The sequence below is a fragment of the Brachycentrus maculatus genome, unplaced genomic scaffold (genome assembly GCF_059751285.1).
Source record: "Brachycentrus maculatus isolate JH-2025_06_01 unplaced genomic scaffold, ASM5975128v1 h1tg000142l, whole genome shotgun sequence".
NCBI lineage: Eukaryota > Metazoa > Arthropoda > Insecta > Trichoptera > Brachycentridae > Brachycentrus > Brachycentrus maculatus.
In genome coordinates this window covers 824,712-839,035 of record NW_028280895.1, presented here as the reverse complement: position 1 = coordinate 839,035, position 14,324 = coordinate 824,712, and the positions used below count along the sequence as shown (strand labels likewise).

The 14,324-nt window shown below is 33.0% G+C and overlaps 1 protein-coding gene across 10 annotated transcripts in view; it reads right to left on the bottom strand.

Annotated features, from left to right (window-relative positions):
- The window catches only part of LOC148308973 (polypyrimidine tract-binding protein 2-like), a 552,278-nt gene that overhangs the window by 55,206 nt on the left and 482,748 nt on the right, over positions 1–14,324 (bottom strand). For 9 of the 10 annotated variants that reach the window (XM_088260789.1, XM_088260790.1, XM_088260791.1 and 6 more), the window contains one exon: positions 11,477–11,717. In XM_088260789.1, coding sequence (XP_088116915.1) covers positions 11,477–11,717 — 241 coding nt within the window. The remainder of the gene's footprint in view (positions 1–11,476; positions 11,718–14,324) is intronic. The other variant, XM_088260792.1, reaches the window with a different exon arrangement.

Sequence of the window (14,324 nt, the reverse complement as noted above, 5' to 3'; positions counted from 1 at the left end):
GGAAAGGTGATCAGCCCTCCGCTTCAGGTACCAGTCCAGGGTAAAATTTAATAAAAATTTGAATGAAAAAATCACTTAAATTTATTTAAACCCCCCCCCCCCCCTGGGAATTTAACCCGGGACCTCCAGTGTGGTAGACGAGCGTACTGACCATTACGCTACGGAGGCGGACCAAAAGTATAAAGTATGTAGTTGCTTCATTATACACAGCAGTTAAATGTTATTTATGTTTTTTTTTCTTTCTCATTTGTACTTCATGTTCAAACACTATAAAACTCAAAAAGTTGAAGCCTGAGTAGGGTCATGATAAACGGTGTTGCATAAGCTGTAGCTAGGTTTCAGAGTCACTTGGAAGTGAGTTAATTAGAAAAAAGCGAAATGTCCTGGGATGCTGACTTCCATCTTCATTCATATGAAGAGGAACTATATATGTTTCATTTCAAATTGAGACATATATGAAAATAAACATAGGTATAACTCAATCTGTTAGACCCACATATAACTTAATCTGCTAGAAAATTATATTGAATAAAAGAAAAGTAGCAATGTTCAGGAAAATCTTTCAGCAATTTCAAAGATTTTTTATGAAGATAATCCTAGCTCAAAGCCAGAAAAAAATTAAACGTACATTGATAGATCGTTTTTGACTGATTCGATAGTACAATTGATCGCATGATAGGAAATAAAATTATATTTCGAATTTCTTCTCCGTTACGTTTCTACAGTAGCGAGCTTTGGAAGCAGAGATGTGATAAACTTTTTATGCATCATTTATGTAAGATGATTTTTTTAGAGCATTGTTTCTACAGACTATCAATTTGACAGTTGACAGTTGATTTGTAGTCAGTACGTTTTGCCATTCCACCATGAATAGACTGAATGACCATTATGCGCGTCGTAGGTTCGGAAGTGGGCCAAAAACAATATTAAACTTGTTCCTCTTTTTCAACGCAATATTTTGTTAGTAAACAGAATTGTCGAATTGGGAGTGGAGAAAACCTAGAAACCTTTGTCAAGATGCCCTTACATCCATTAAAAATCACTTTTTGGTGGGCTTCAATCATTGGCCCATATTTTTTTAAGACGATGCCACTCAGAATGTAACGGTCAATAAAGAGTACTACAGAACCATGATTACTGACTATTTCTAACCTCAGTTAAATAGCATTGATGTGACAGAGCTGCAGTTTAAACAAGATGGCGCAACATGCCTCACGGCAAGTACTGCCATCAATTCATCGTGGGAAATTTGAATTTGTTTACCTCTAAAAAAACGATCTATACCTTTTAAATGTTTAATCGAAACGAGTACAGTGAATCTACAGTTATTTAACCTGCAGTTGTTATTTTTTTTGTAAATATAAATCAGAGATAAATAAATATTAACATAAATATAATAAATTTGTATAGTATAAGCATTATAAAGTATAATAATTATGAACATAAATAAAATAAAATAAAATAAATATGAATAAAAGTAAATCAGAGGTAAAATAAATATGAACGGACAGTATATGGTATTTTATATAGATTTGTCTAATGACTTATCATTACTTCTTCGTTTTTACTTTTTCTAGAATGGGATGGTATTCGTTACTTTTTCTCGGTCGAAATTTCTTCTCAACTAAATTTTTGATATAATTGAATATTAAAAGAAAAGTTATATACAGCCAGTTTTTTCGTTGATAGGCTTTTATTTGCTGTAACTGATTCCTGTGCACAATTCGCTTATAAGATCTTTGATGTAAAAAGTAGAATTCTAGAAATGTAATAATCGAAACTAAAGCTACGTCTAAAGTTCAGATTATTTAAAGCTCCCGAATCACCATGATCCCATTTTATTTAACTACATTTCAATCGGGACGCTGACTGCGATTTATTCCTCGAGAATATCCTTCACAAATCCTTCAGGATGAAGGTTAACTGAAAAACTATGAGACAATTTACATGTTCACTCTAGTTGTGGTATTTTCATAAACCAATAAGAACACTTGTGGAGGTCCTCGCCAAAACGTTACATTTGCATTATAAATGATTTTAAGTAATCGGGAATTCTAGCTTGTAAAATTTTTACGTTTTGGTGTGATTTAATGATTTCATATTGACAACATTTTGAGTGTGTTCAAATACTTGTTCACAAACCTTGATTATCTCCAATTGAAGGAGTTATTTTTCATATTATTTTTTGACACCTCATCAAACATGAAGAAGAATATGGAAGTCTGGGCATTTACCGTCATAGGCTGGTTTAAGTGATCACATTACACACGTGTAACATTCACAAATTCTACTAATTATTGACAACCACACTCCTCAAATTCTTTATATAGAAATTCTTTATATATATATATATATATATATATATATATATATATATATATATATATATATATACATATAAACCAATTCAGAAACATTGTTCTTGAATTACTAGAACTTCACTTGAGACATCTATTGGTGAGATGAAATTTCATGTTGGTTTAACACAGGATTGGTCACGTTTTGCCGCAACTTTAGTTAAGACTTCGATAGAATACAGCAAACAGAACAAATTTGCATTTAAAGGATTTTTTGCTGCAATATTGGAAAGGTAACATTTTAATGAGGACCTCCACATTTAATATTTTCATCTCCCATTCGAGTAATCTAAAGTTATATAACTATTAAAATTCTATACTGACTGATTTGTAAAATAATTATCGATGTACATATGTACATTCGTAGGACATTTTATTGTCAATTTTATGAGATGAAAGTTTTTATATGTTAATTCAATAATCGATAATTGGGCGAGAACTGCGAGTGAAATTTCATGGAATCGTCACGTTTATAAGGTATATTTCGTTACATGAGAGAGAAGAAAGATTTTAAATAAAGCTTAGAGAGAAGGAGAAAGAGAGCTATACATTTATACACTCCGATGCGACGGGAGTGTAGGAGAAGAGAGCGACATTAGTACAACGATACAAAGATCGATAATGCTTATATCAGCCTTTCATTCGTTAATTTTTTTAATTAATATATTCGGCAGTCAATTTGTGGTATAATCTATCCATTTATTACTTAAGTATTCAATAGTAGATACCACTAATTCTTTCATTCTTTCCATACTCTTAATAATATTTTTTTATAGATTTGGAATTTTAGTTTACGTATTAAATGTTGGATCAAAAAATCAGTGCTTGATTTAATAATTTTATACTAAAAAAGTAATTAAATTATGATCATTATGATTTTTTATGTAATTTTTAGGAAAAACTGCAAAATTGAATGTATTTACTCTAGAAAAATGTAACCGCGGAATAGAGTGGGAGTTAAGTTGAAGCAGGATTCCAGGAAGTTGAAGAGATCTCTATTTACGGAACTCGAAAACGTTATTACATTTCCAACAGAGTGCGGTTATTCAACACGCTTTTTTAGCAGCGAGACGCTCCTCAAACGGATGTTTCGCCGATTACCCGCCCGGGTGGCCACAGCCTCCTAGATATAATCCTTCGTCTTGCCGCTGTGCAGCCAGCTCTACTCACAAAGCGGAATAAAAAATGCATTAAATAAATTATGTGCCGTTTCGGGGAAACCGGTTGCTAGTTCATTACTCTTTGGGGATTTGTGGCTGTGGCTAGCAACCTATCAGAAGTCGGCAAACTTATCAGACAAATATTCACATCACTAAATAATCATTTTTCAGAGTTTAATTGATTTTAAGTAAGGCTAGATGGTTACAAAATAAAGAAACACAACAGCGAGTTAAATGGATGGACCATAATATAAGACAGTCAGACCTGCTTTTTACGATTGCGGAAGGCGTTTGGAAGGCATTAACCACATAAGATGACCCCCGCTTAACCTACATGGATCAAATTATATCCGACATGCGTTGTAGCGGATACGCAGAGTTAAGAGATGTGCGGAGAAAAGAGTCGGGAGTAGACTGACAATGAAAGAAGCGAATCAAACATTACTCAAACGAAGAACTTAGAAATCTTAAAAATATGTCAAAAACTGCAAAATTTTGAAACAATAGAAATTAATAAAAATATAAATACCGATGAACCCATAATTCATAATATGATAACTAAGTTCTCTCCCCTATAGTCTACGTTACAATAGATTTTTATAAATCGTGTTCAACCGAGTAAAACTTAAAATTAAAATTACAAATATATTTTTTCTTTAGATACAATTCTGTTTGCAATTTTAATACACATTTATCATATAATCATTTTAGACCCTTATTAAATTACGGGAACACCCAATAAAACTTGATTTTACACATAATAAGAATTTTATTCATTGATAAAAAATATTTTCAAAGTAAGGTATCCATATAAACAATACTTATTGCGAATAATGTCCTTGCACCTCCTTTAAAAGTAGGATTAAGTCAGGTTTGTATGTCGTTATTTTTAGCACGTTTCCAGGTTCTCGTCAGTCAGACGATTTCACAGCTTGTTTTAAGTAAAGTTCATGCTTTGAAAAAATGTCCCCGCAAATATTTATACCGGAGTCACACTTGAAAGGTCGAATGCCGCATGTGGCTCCGGAGCCACACTCTGCCGACTCATGGGAATATTCAAATACATCTGAATATTCAAAGTGTTCGCATCCCTTAAGCTTGGATTAAATTTCTAGGAAATACGTAATCCCCCGTAAGTAAGTTTCTAGTGGGCGCTAGAGATGCACTCCGGCTTAGTAAAAGTGTTGCAACACAATAGAAACAACTTACTCTACACTAAGACTCGATGATTCCCTAGCCCTGCTACTTAGTGCAATCAATTAAGTTTAGAGCGTCCATTTTAATGCACGTATCATGTGTGCAATATATCGCTCACTCCTTTTAACAACGTCATATATCAAGAGTTTTCAGTTGTGCATGTTTTCAGAATGCCCAGAAAATGTACTATATCCCAGCAAAAACGGCATATTTTTAACATAATACTTACCCGCTACAGGGCAGAAAGTGTTTTTTTTTTGCATTTTGAAGAAAAGGTATTGTTTAATTATTTTTTTAAATATACTAAATATTTTTCAAATGGAGAAAAAACATTCAGGTTTTATCTAAAAAAGATCTGTTTCACAGTAAGAAGTTCAATAAGTGGCTTGATATTTATTTTAAATACATTTTATTATATTCTTAAACTTTAAAAATGATCTCCTGAAAAATCAAGTTTTTTGATAATGGCGCCATTTTACTATATTCTACAATGACACTGCCAAAATTAAGTGTCGAAAGTCTATAATATATTGTATCATATATGAATGTACAAACTTATAAGTACTTAACTACAATATTCTAATATATTAGGAAAATTTGAATATACCCACGTATGTTGATAATTTATGAAATGTTGCAACATTTTAGCGATAAATTTAATATTAACATAACTTATGTTTCATCAAAATAAATGCCTCGATTTAATAATGTATGAAATAATCGCATGTTTCTACATATGTATAGGTCCTCACCGAAAAGTTACATTGCTAATATTGCACGAAAAATCCTTTACATGCAAATCTGTTCTGTTTTACTTTATTCGACATGACCAATCCTGTGTTAAACCAATATGAAATCATTAAATCGCACCAAAACGTAACAATTTTGAAAGCTAGAATTCCTGATTACTTAAAATCATTTATAATGAAAATGTAACGTGAGGACCTCCACATATATCGACGGCCCCTACGTAAAATACTCTCTATCTGCAAATCTGTTGCTTTACAGGAGAGAGCTTAGAAGATTTTTTCAACGTATTTTTTTTATATTATTTTTTGACATCTCATCAAAGATGAAGAAGAATATGGAAGTCTGGGTATTTACGGGGCTGACGACCGTCATCGGCTGATTTAAGTGACCACTTTACACACGTGTAACATTCACCAATTCCACCCATTATTGACAACCACACTACTCAAATTCTTGGAAGTTCTATATATATATATGAACCAATTTAGAAACCTTGTTCTTGAATCACTAGAACTTCACTAGAGACATCTATTGGTGAGATGTAAAGAAGCTTTTTACTAAGCAGAAACTCTTATATTATGAAAATATATGAAAATAACTCCTGTAATTGGAGATAATCCAGATTTTGTGAACAAGTATTTGGACACACTCAAAATGTTGTATTTTTTAAAATTAATTAACGGTTTTATCCGAAATTCTAGACTAGCATTTTACATTCCAAAACGTATAAAATAATATATCAAATCATTTTAAAACATTCTGCTTCAAAATTAAGTAGTTAACGTTTTAGGAGATCTGTTCATTTCGAAAATTCGATGTAGATAGCGTCTTCTACGCCTGAAAACTAGGCGTAATTTATTTTATATATATTTTTGTTTGTTTATATTTGTAGATAACGGTCAGTTGATAAAATACACCAAATATCTCAAAATTGACAAAAAAGTTGATACAGCACTTTACGTAGGGCACATACATATATATTTATTTGAACACATTAAAAAGCTAAGGGCGCGTATGTCGGACCATGTATTATTGGCGGGGGAAGATTTCTTGAAGGTATCACCATTCAATTAAAATTTATCAAACCCCTAACAAGTATTGGAGTATAAATCGTGCTTTGGGTGAGGGTAGGGGGTGAGTGCGCCGTGATCGAAGGGCTTTGCACACGCTAAGTCCCACTTCCGACCAACAAGAGGCGTTAAGTCTAACTTTTCGGGATTGATGGCGTACATTGAGTGGAAAAGCAAGACTTGAGTCCAAACATTATATTAAACTCGTAATATAATAATATCGTAGTCGTATATGGGTGAAATTCACTCTCATATTTATTTAATATCACCCTGGACTGGTACACGGAGCGCAGGACTGATCACCTTGTCCTTCATGCAATTAATGATCAAGATAACACTGAGTCGCTACGATACAGTGCCCTATGCACCACGGAGTGCGTATGTGAGTTAAAAGAAGAAGAATGACAGGGAAAGTGACCATCTAACAAAACGTAAAATGTTCAGGAGGGACATTTAAGTTACTTTTGCTGGGCAAGAAAATAAATATCTATACTGTTTTATGAAATTAAACAACATTGTTTCAACCACTTTTTTTTTTATTATTAGTGCACTTTAACCTACCGGTTTCGAAAAGAACCTTGTCATCATCAGGGTTTATTAAATTCTAAAACTTTAAAATACTCATAATTTATTACATTCCCTTACCAAAAACTTCCACACACTCTGAAAAAATCCTAAATGTTATTTTTATTATGCATTGCGTAGCAACCCCAAATAACAACTAACGGAATCACCCAAAACAGTATGAAGCCGCGCGCTAATTAAACCAAGTATATATATGTATATAAAATGTGCCACAAAGTATCCGCGGAAAACATTCAAGAAATCAATGCAGTTAGTCATTTTTAATAAGTCAATATATTATACTTCCGATATCCATCTCATCCTGGCGAGCAGTAACCCAACTATCTACAAACTATTAGTTATTTTTATAAAATATAACGGAATTAATTTATGGTTTAATAATAAGTCAATCATATTTAATAATAAAGTAATATTATTTGATTAACTTGACATTGGCAAAAGCAACATATTTTATATGCAACGCCATTATATTTCAAAAAAAAGTTTGAAATCGCCTTGGGATTTTTTCAGGGCAATATTAAGCTAGTAAGATATCAAATAGTCAATAATCATGTTATTGTAAAAAATTGTTTTTGTCCGCCTCCGAAGTGTAATGGTCAGCACGCTCGGCTACCGTTTTGGAGGTCCCGGGTTCGATTCCCAAGGGGGGTAAAATAACTGTAAGTGATTTTTTCACTGTAATATTTATTCAATATTACCCTGGACTGGTGCGGAGGGCTGATCACCTTTCCTTCATGTGTAAACGATTAAGATAACACTGCGTTAATATGACGCAGTGCCTTATGCACCATTGGGGTGCGGATAAGGGTTTTATTATTTTATTATTATTGTAAAAAATGTATCGAGCCGCCGGTATCAGCAATACTAGAACGGTTTCATGAAGTGCAGGTTGGTAAGTTTTACACGATGAAAGTAAATTAACTCGATACGTTTGTATCAAAATGTACATAGAGTCCTCCACATCGTATTAAAGTTGAGTTTGCGGTGCCGGCGAGTAGCGCTGCAACTTCCCGGCGAGGCGAGAGAGGGTTGATCTTAAGGGGGAGTGTTCAGTACTTAAATATTGTACAAGTTTTAAAATTGAAATTTGACGTTTTACAAAATTAAATTAAACGGTAAACTAATCAAATTGGACGCGAGACCAATTTAATTAGACGTTATATTATATATATATATATATATATATATATATATATATATATATATATTTATTTATAAATATATATATATATATATATATATATATATATATATATATATATATATATATATATATATATATATTTATTTATAAATATATATATATATATATATATATATATATATATATATATATATATATATATATATATATATATATATATATATATATATATATATATATATATATATATATTTACATCTTCTAACAGTAAACAAAACAATTATTTTTTTAATTCTTTCAGACTCTTCTCATTCTTCATACATTCAGGCATCTCATCATAAATTTTTAAACCCTTATACATCAAACAATTTTGTGACTCGGTTTTTTTCAACAATGGCAGTCTTATTTTATACTTATTTCTAGTAATATGTTCATGAAAATTTTTGTTTAACACTACGTTATCCTTAAAATATTTGGGTAATTTATCGTTTAAAATTTATATAAAAATTATCAGCATTTTTAATTTTAGTCTCTTTTTTATAGATAACCAGTTGAGTTCTTCTCTCATTTTTTTTAAATATTATTATATTTATTTTTCTTGAGCACCATTCCCAATTAGACGTAGTATAAACCAAATTGGAGGCCTAACAAAAAATTACGTTTTATGAACTTTGTAAATTTAACACCTTACAAATTAAATTAGATGCCATACAAATTAAATTTGACGTTTGACAAACCAAATTGAACGCTATATTGTATTATATAAAAAAATGTTTTCAGGCGTTTTCCAGTATGTGAAACAATCTGGTTAGGAATTTGCACAAAATCTTACTCTAACCATCCATAGATGCTACCATGAAGTCGAATATTAAGCCATTTGAGATATTATGATAAATCGTTCACTCCTTTCAAGAGCGTCAAATTATATATCAAAAATCGTAAATTTTCAGTTGAGCATGTTTTCAGAATGCCCAGAAAATGTAAGATATTCCAGCAAAATTGGCACATTTTTAGCTTATTTTTTACTTGCAGAAAGTGTTTTTTTTTGCATTTTGAAGAAAGGGTATATTTTGATTATTTTTTTAAATGTACTTAATATTTTTCAAATGGAGAAAAAAAAATCTAAAAAGATCTGTTGCACAGTAAAAAGTTCAATAATGGCCTGATATTTATTTTTAATACATTGCATTTTACGTTGCATTTTTAAACTATAAAAACGATCTCCTGAAAAATCATGTTTTTTGATAAATGACATTGTTGAAAGGAATGAGCGATATGTATTGCTTCCAACATTTTGGGTAGTATGGATATCAATCATGGGTGGAATGGTGAATGTTACACGTGCGTAAAATGATCACTTAAATAGCCTAAGATAGTTCTGTATATACCCAGACTTTAATATTCTATGTCAATCTATGTCAAAATGTGTAAATATTAGACGTTGAAGATGAAAGGGATGCATTAAATTCTCGTCTTGTATCTCGAATCACAAGTAATAAGAAGTAAAGTTCATAGGTAGTAAGTCAGTCAGAAATATAATGAAGACTTGTGTCGCCTACTTTCAAAATCCGCCAGATCCATGTGAGTCGATTTTACAAAAAATGCCAGATTCTCCGGGTAAAATTTACGTTTCAAAGATTTGTCTATCTTTTGATAAAATATTACTAAATAGAGAATTTTCCAATTTTTTGGAAAAGTTTTTCAGTATTTAAAAAAAAAACACAAGAAAAAAAACCGATAATGACGTCATCTTAATTTTTGACCTATCCCCGATCTCTGATTGGCCGATATGGGTTAGAAGGCAAGTTGCATGAATATATCGAAACTAACCATCACGCTGCTTCCCGCTGGGTTAGGCAGAGAGAAGAGAACGCCACACCACTCTGTCCTTGCAAACATTCTTCGCCTCTTCCACGTTCATGCATCTCCTCATACATACCTACCCGCCGATTATTTCGACTCCTAATCTGACCACTTTCAAGTATTTGACGTACTCGATCGTGTTTCGAAAGTTTTTCTCGGTCTTCCTCTGTTCCCTTTTCCAATTACAACGCTGTTTTAAAGTATATTTTAGCGTGGTTTTCAAGCATATAATTTTTTAAAACAATAAAACCCACAATTGGCATTCCGATAGTGTTTATTTTAAAATCTTATAAAACTGGATCTGGCGGATGTTGAAAGTAGGCGACACACTTAGTATGAGTGTCTAGGAAATGTGGTCGGTCGGTTTAAGACTTAAATGAATGCGGTGGGACTTGATTTAAGTCACTCGTTTCCTTCAAATACTTGGGAAACAACGACGTATGATTACTCATGTACAAGACTAAACTAGCTTACCAGAAGTTCAGGAGTATAATAATTTCTAACCTTCCAGGAAAAGCTAAACTGGCAATGCACAGTAGAGTCCTGGTTTCAAATCTAATGCATGGAAGTGTTTGCTAAAGAAGGATTAGAGTAGACTGAATGCAGTAGAAATGCGACCTTTCAGACAAATGCGTGGTAAAACGATGTATGATAGATGTTTGAATGGTGATATAAGGAGAGAATGCAAAGCTGAGATGAGCATTATCGATAAAATTAAAAAAGGTGTGTTGAGATGGTTTGGGCAAGTGAATCAAATGAGCAAAGCAAGGACAGTAAAATATTTTTTTTAGGCAAATGTATGTAGTTGGAAGTAGGAACATAGGAAGATCGTTGAAAATTTGGCAGGATCAAGTATATCAAATATTTGAGGGAGGCTAATGACAGGTAAGGAGTCGACATAATCGGCAGGAGTATATGAGAATTGCATGGATGTTGAAGAGGTGAAGATTGTTTGTAAAGACAGAGTGGTGTGGCGTTCTATGCTCTCCTCTGCCTACCCTTGAGGGGAAACGGCGTGGCGGTTAGTTAGTTAGTTGAATAAATTAAAAACGGGAGATACTTTTTTTTCGGAGCGAAAAAATATAACTGGGAGCTTATAATCAAAATAGCAAAATTACTTTCATTAATGGAGTCGGCAGTCACTTAGTAGTAATATCTGTCTTTTTTAAATCATCATGCTGAATGCATCGAAACACGCTTCACAATAGATTTTAAGAAAATTGGTATTTACCACTTAAAATAAAATAGTGGTATTTACCACTTAAAATAAAAATGGTATTTACCACTTAAAATAAATAAGGTGGTACCACTTAAATTGTTAATATTTTTAAATAAAAATAGGAAACTCACTGTTCTTGGTAAAGGTGACGATCTTGAGCACCTTCCCGTATCGCTGGAAGATGGTGTGCAGCACGTCGAGCACGATGGGGTACAGCATGTGCTCTACGATGACCCTCAGCACGGTGTTGGGCCCGCCCTGGATGTCGGCGGGCACGCCGCCCCCGTTGGTGGCCCCTGGCAGCGCCACTACGCCCGCGGCCGCGCCCCCCAGCGCCTGCGCCGCCTGCAGCGCCGCCTGGGCCGACGCCGACTGCAACAGTCATGCGTTATTCTAATTTGGATAACGATATCGAACGATATCCATCATGTTATCATCGTGATATTACAGGTCAAGGGATAATTATATCGAACGATATCCATCATGTTATCATCGTGATATTACAGGTCTAGGGATAACGATATCGAACAATATCCATCATGTTATCATCGTGCTATTACAGGTCAAAGGATAACGATATCGAACAATATCCATCATGTTATCATCGTGATATTACAGGTCAAGGGATAATGATATCAAACGATATCCATCATGTTATCATCGTGATATTACAGGTCAAGGGACAATGATATCGAACGATATCCATCGTGATATTAAAGGTCAAGGGATAATAATATCGAACGATATCCATCGTGATATTACAGGTCAAGGGATAACGATATCGAACGATATCCATCGTGATATTACAGTTCAAGGGATAATGATATCGAACGATATCCATCATGTTATCATCGTGATATTACAGGTCAAGGCATAACGATATCGAACGATATCCATCATGTTATCATCGTGATATTACAGGTCAAGGGATAATGATATCAAACGATATCCATCATGTTATCATCGTGATATTACAGGTCAAGGGATAATGATATCGAACGATATCCATCGTGATATTAAAGGTCAAGGGATAATAATATCGAACGATATCCATCGTGATATTACAGGTCAAGGGATAACGATATCGAACGATATCCATCGTGATATTACAGTTCAAGGGATAATGATACCGAACGATATCCATCATGTTATCATCGTGATATTACAGGTCAAGGGATAACGATATCGAACAATATCCATCATTTTATGAATCGAAATAGTTTAAGAATATGTTTACATCATAGTTTTCGAATGGTTTATTCTTTGATCTCTATCCACACTGTGATAAGGAACTGCATCAGATTGATGCGGCGATAACTTGATTGTTAATTAATATACGTGAAAGAAAATTGTTAGTTCAGTACTCGATTTTTTTTGATACAGGGGTGCAATGTATTTGGTGGAATAAAGAAGTGTGTTAAGTAAAGGAGCTGAAGATAAAGAATATTGTATAATGAATACTGGATTATGAAAAAATGAATAGGTGAGAAAAAACAGGAAGGGAACATACCATAGCATCAATAGCAAAATCGGAGTTGAGTACCCGTACTCGTACTGGCTTGTAAAATTTAGACACGGCTAATTCATGCGAGTTCCTTGAGGTAAATTATTCAGAGACGGGTTTAACCGCATTTTGAGTTGGGTTTTAGTCCCGTTCCTAGTCAAAGGTTCGAATCCATTCTGCCGCAACTTTATTCCCTTTGGAAACACATACCGCTTAGACATTCCTGAATATATTGATGAGCACAAAGATCGATAGAATCTTATTTGTGTGCAACAACATTTTGAGTGTGTCCAAATACTCAAACGTGAATGTTACATGTCGCTCACTCTTTTCAAGAAAGTCATAAATAAAAAATCGTCAATTTTCAGTTGTGCATGTTTTCGGAATGCCAAGAAAATTTACTATTATATCCCAGTAAAAGAGGCATATTTTTAATTTAATATTTACCCGCTACAGGGCAGAAAGTGTTGTTTTTGCATTTTGAAGAAATGGTATTGTTTAATTATTTTTTAAAAATATACTTATCATTTTTCAAATGGAGAAAAAACCTTCAGGTTTTACCTAAAAATATTTTTTGCACAATAAAAAGTTGAATAAGTGTCTGGTAATTTATTTTTAATACATTGTATTATATAACTTTAAAAACGATCTCCTGAAAAATCAAGTATATTGATTTATGACGTTCTTGAAAGGAGTGAGCGATGTGTGTAAAATGATCACTTAAAATCTGCCTGTGACGGTCTAAAGCCCCGTAAATGCCTAGATTTCCATATTCTTCTTCGCAGTTGTTGAGATGTCAAAAAGTAAAATATTTAATATTAATTCGGCTGTGCTAATTTAGCTTACGAGTGGCTAGTAATGAATTGCTTCACGCAAGGCTAGTTTTTCATCACAGAGCGGTTATATGCAATGCTAATAAATTATTGTCACCCGTAAAGAACATATTGAAACAAAAACATAATACTACCCTAACATTCCGAGTCATTCATAAAGCTACCCCTGGAAACGTGGATTTGCCCCATTAGCCCAGTGTTCCGCAAAGTGTGTGCCGCGGCACACTGGTGTACCGTGGTGATTAGTTGGTGTGCCGCGAAAAAAACGTCTAGTTTTGTGAAGATAACACACCTACAATTTCTTGAATATTTTTCGCAGATAATTTGTGGCACACTTTGCGCAATGCTCAATAAAAGCAACATTTTGGAGTTTTTTTCCCCGTTTTTTAAATCACATTTTCATATGGTGTACGGAATGCGTGGAAGTTTTTGGTATCGTAACGGGAGGGTAATTATCTATAACCTAACTATGAGTATTTCAATGTTTTAGAATTAGTACATAAACCCTGATGATTTATAAATATATATATATATATATATATATATACACACATATGCATATATATATATATATATAGATATATATATATATATATATATATATATATATATATATATATATATATATATATATATATATAT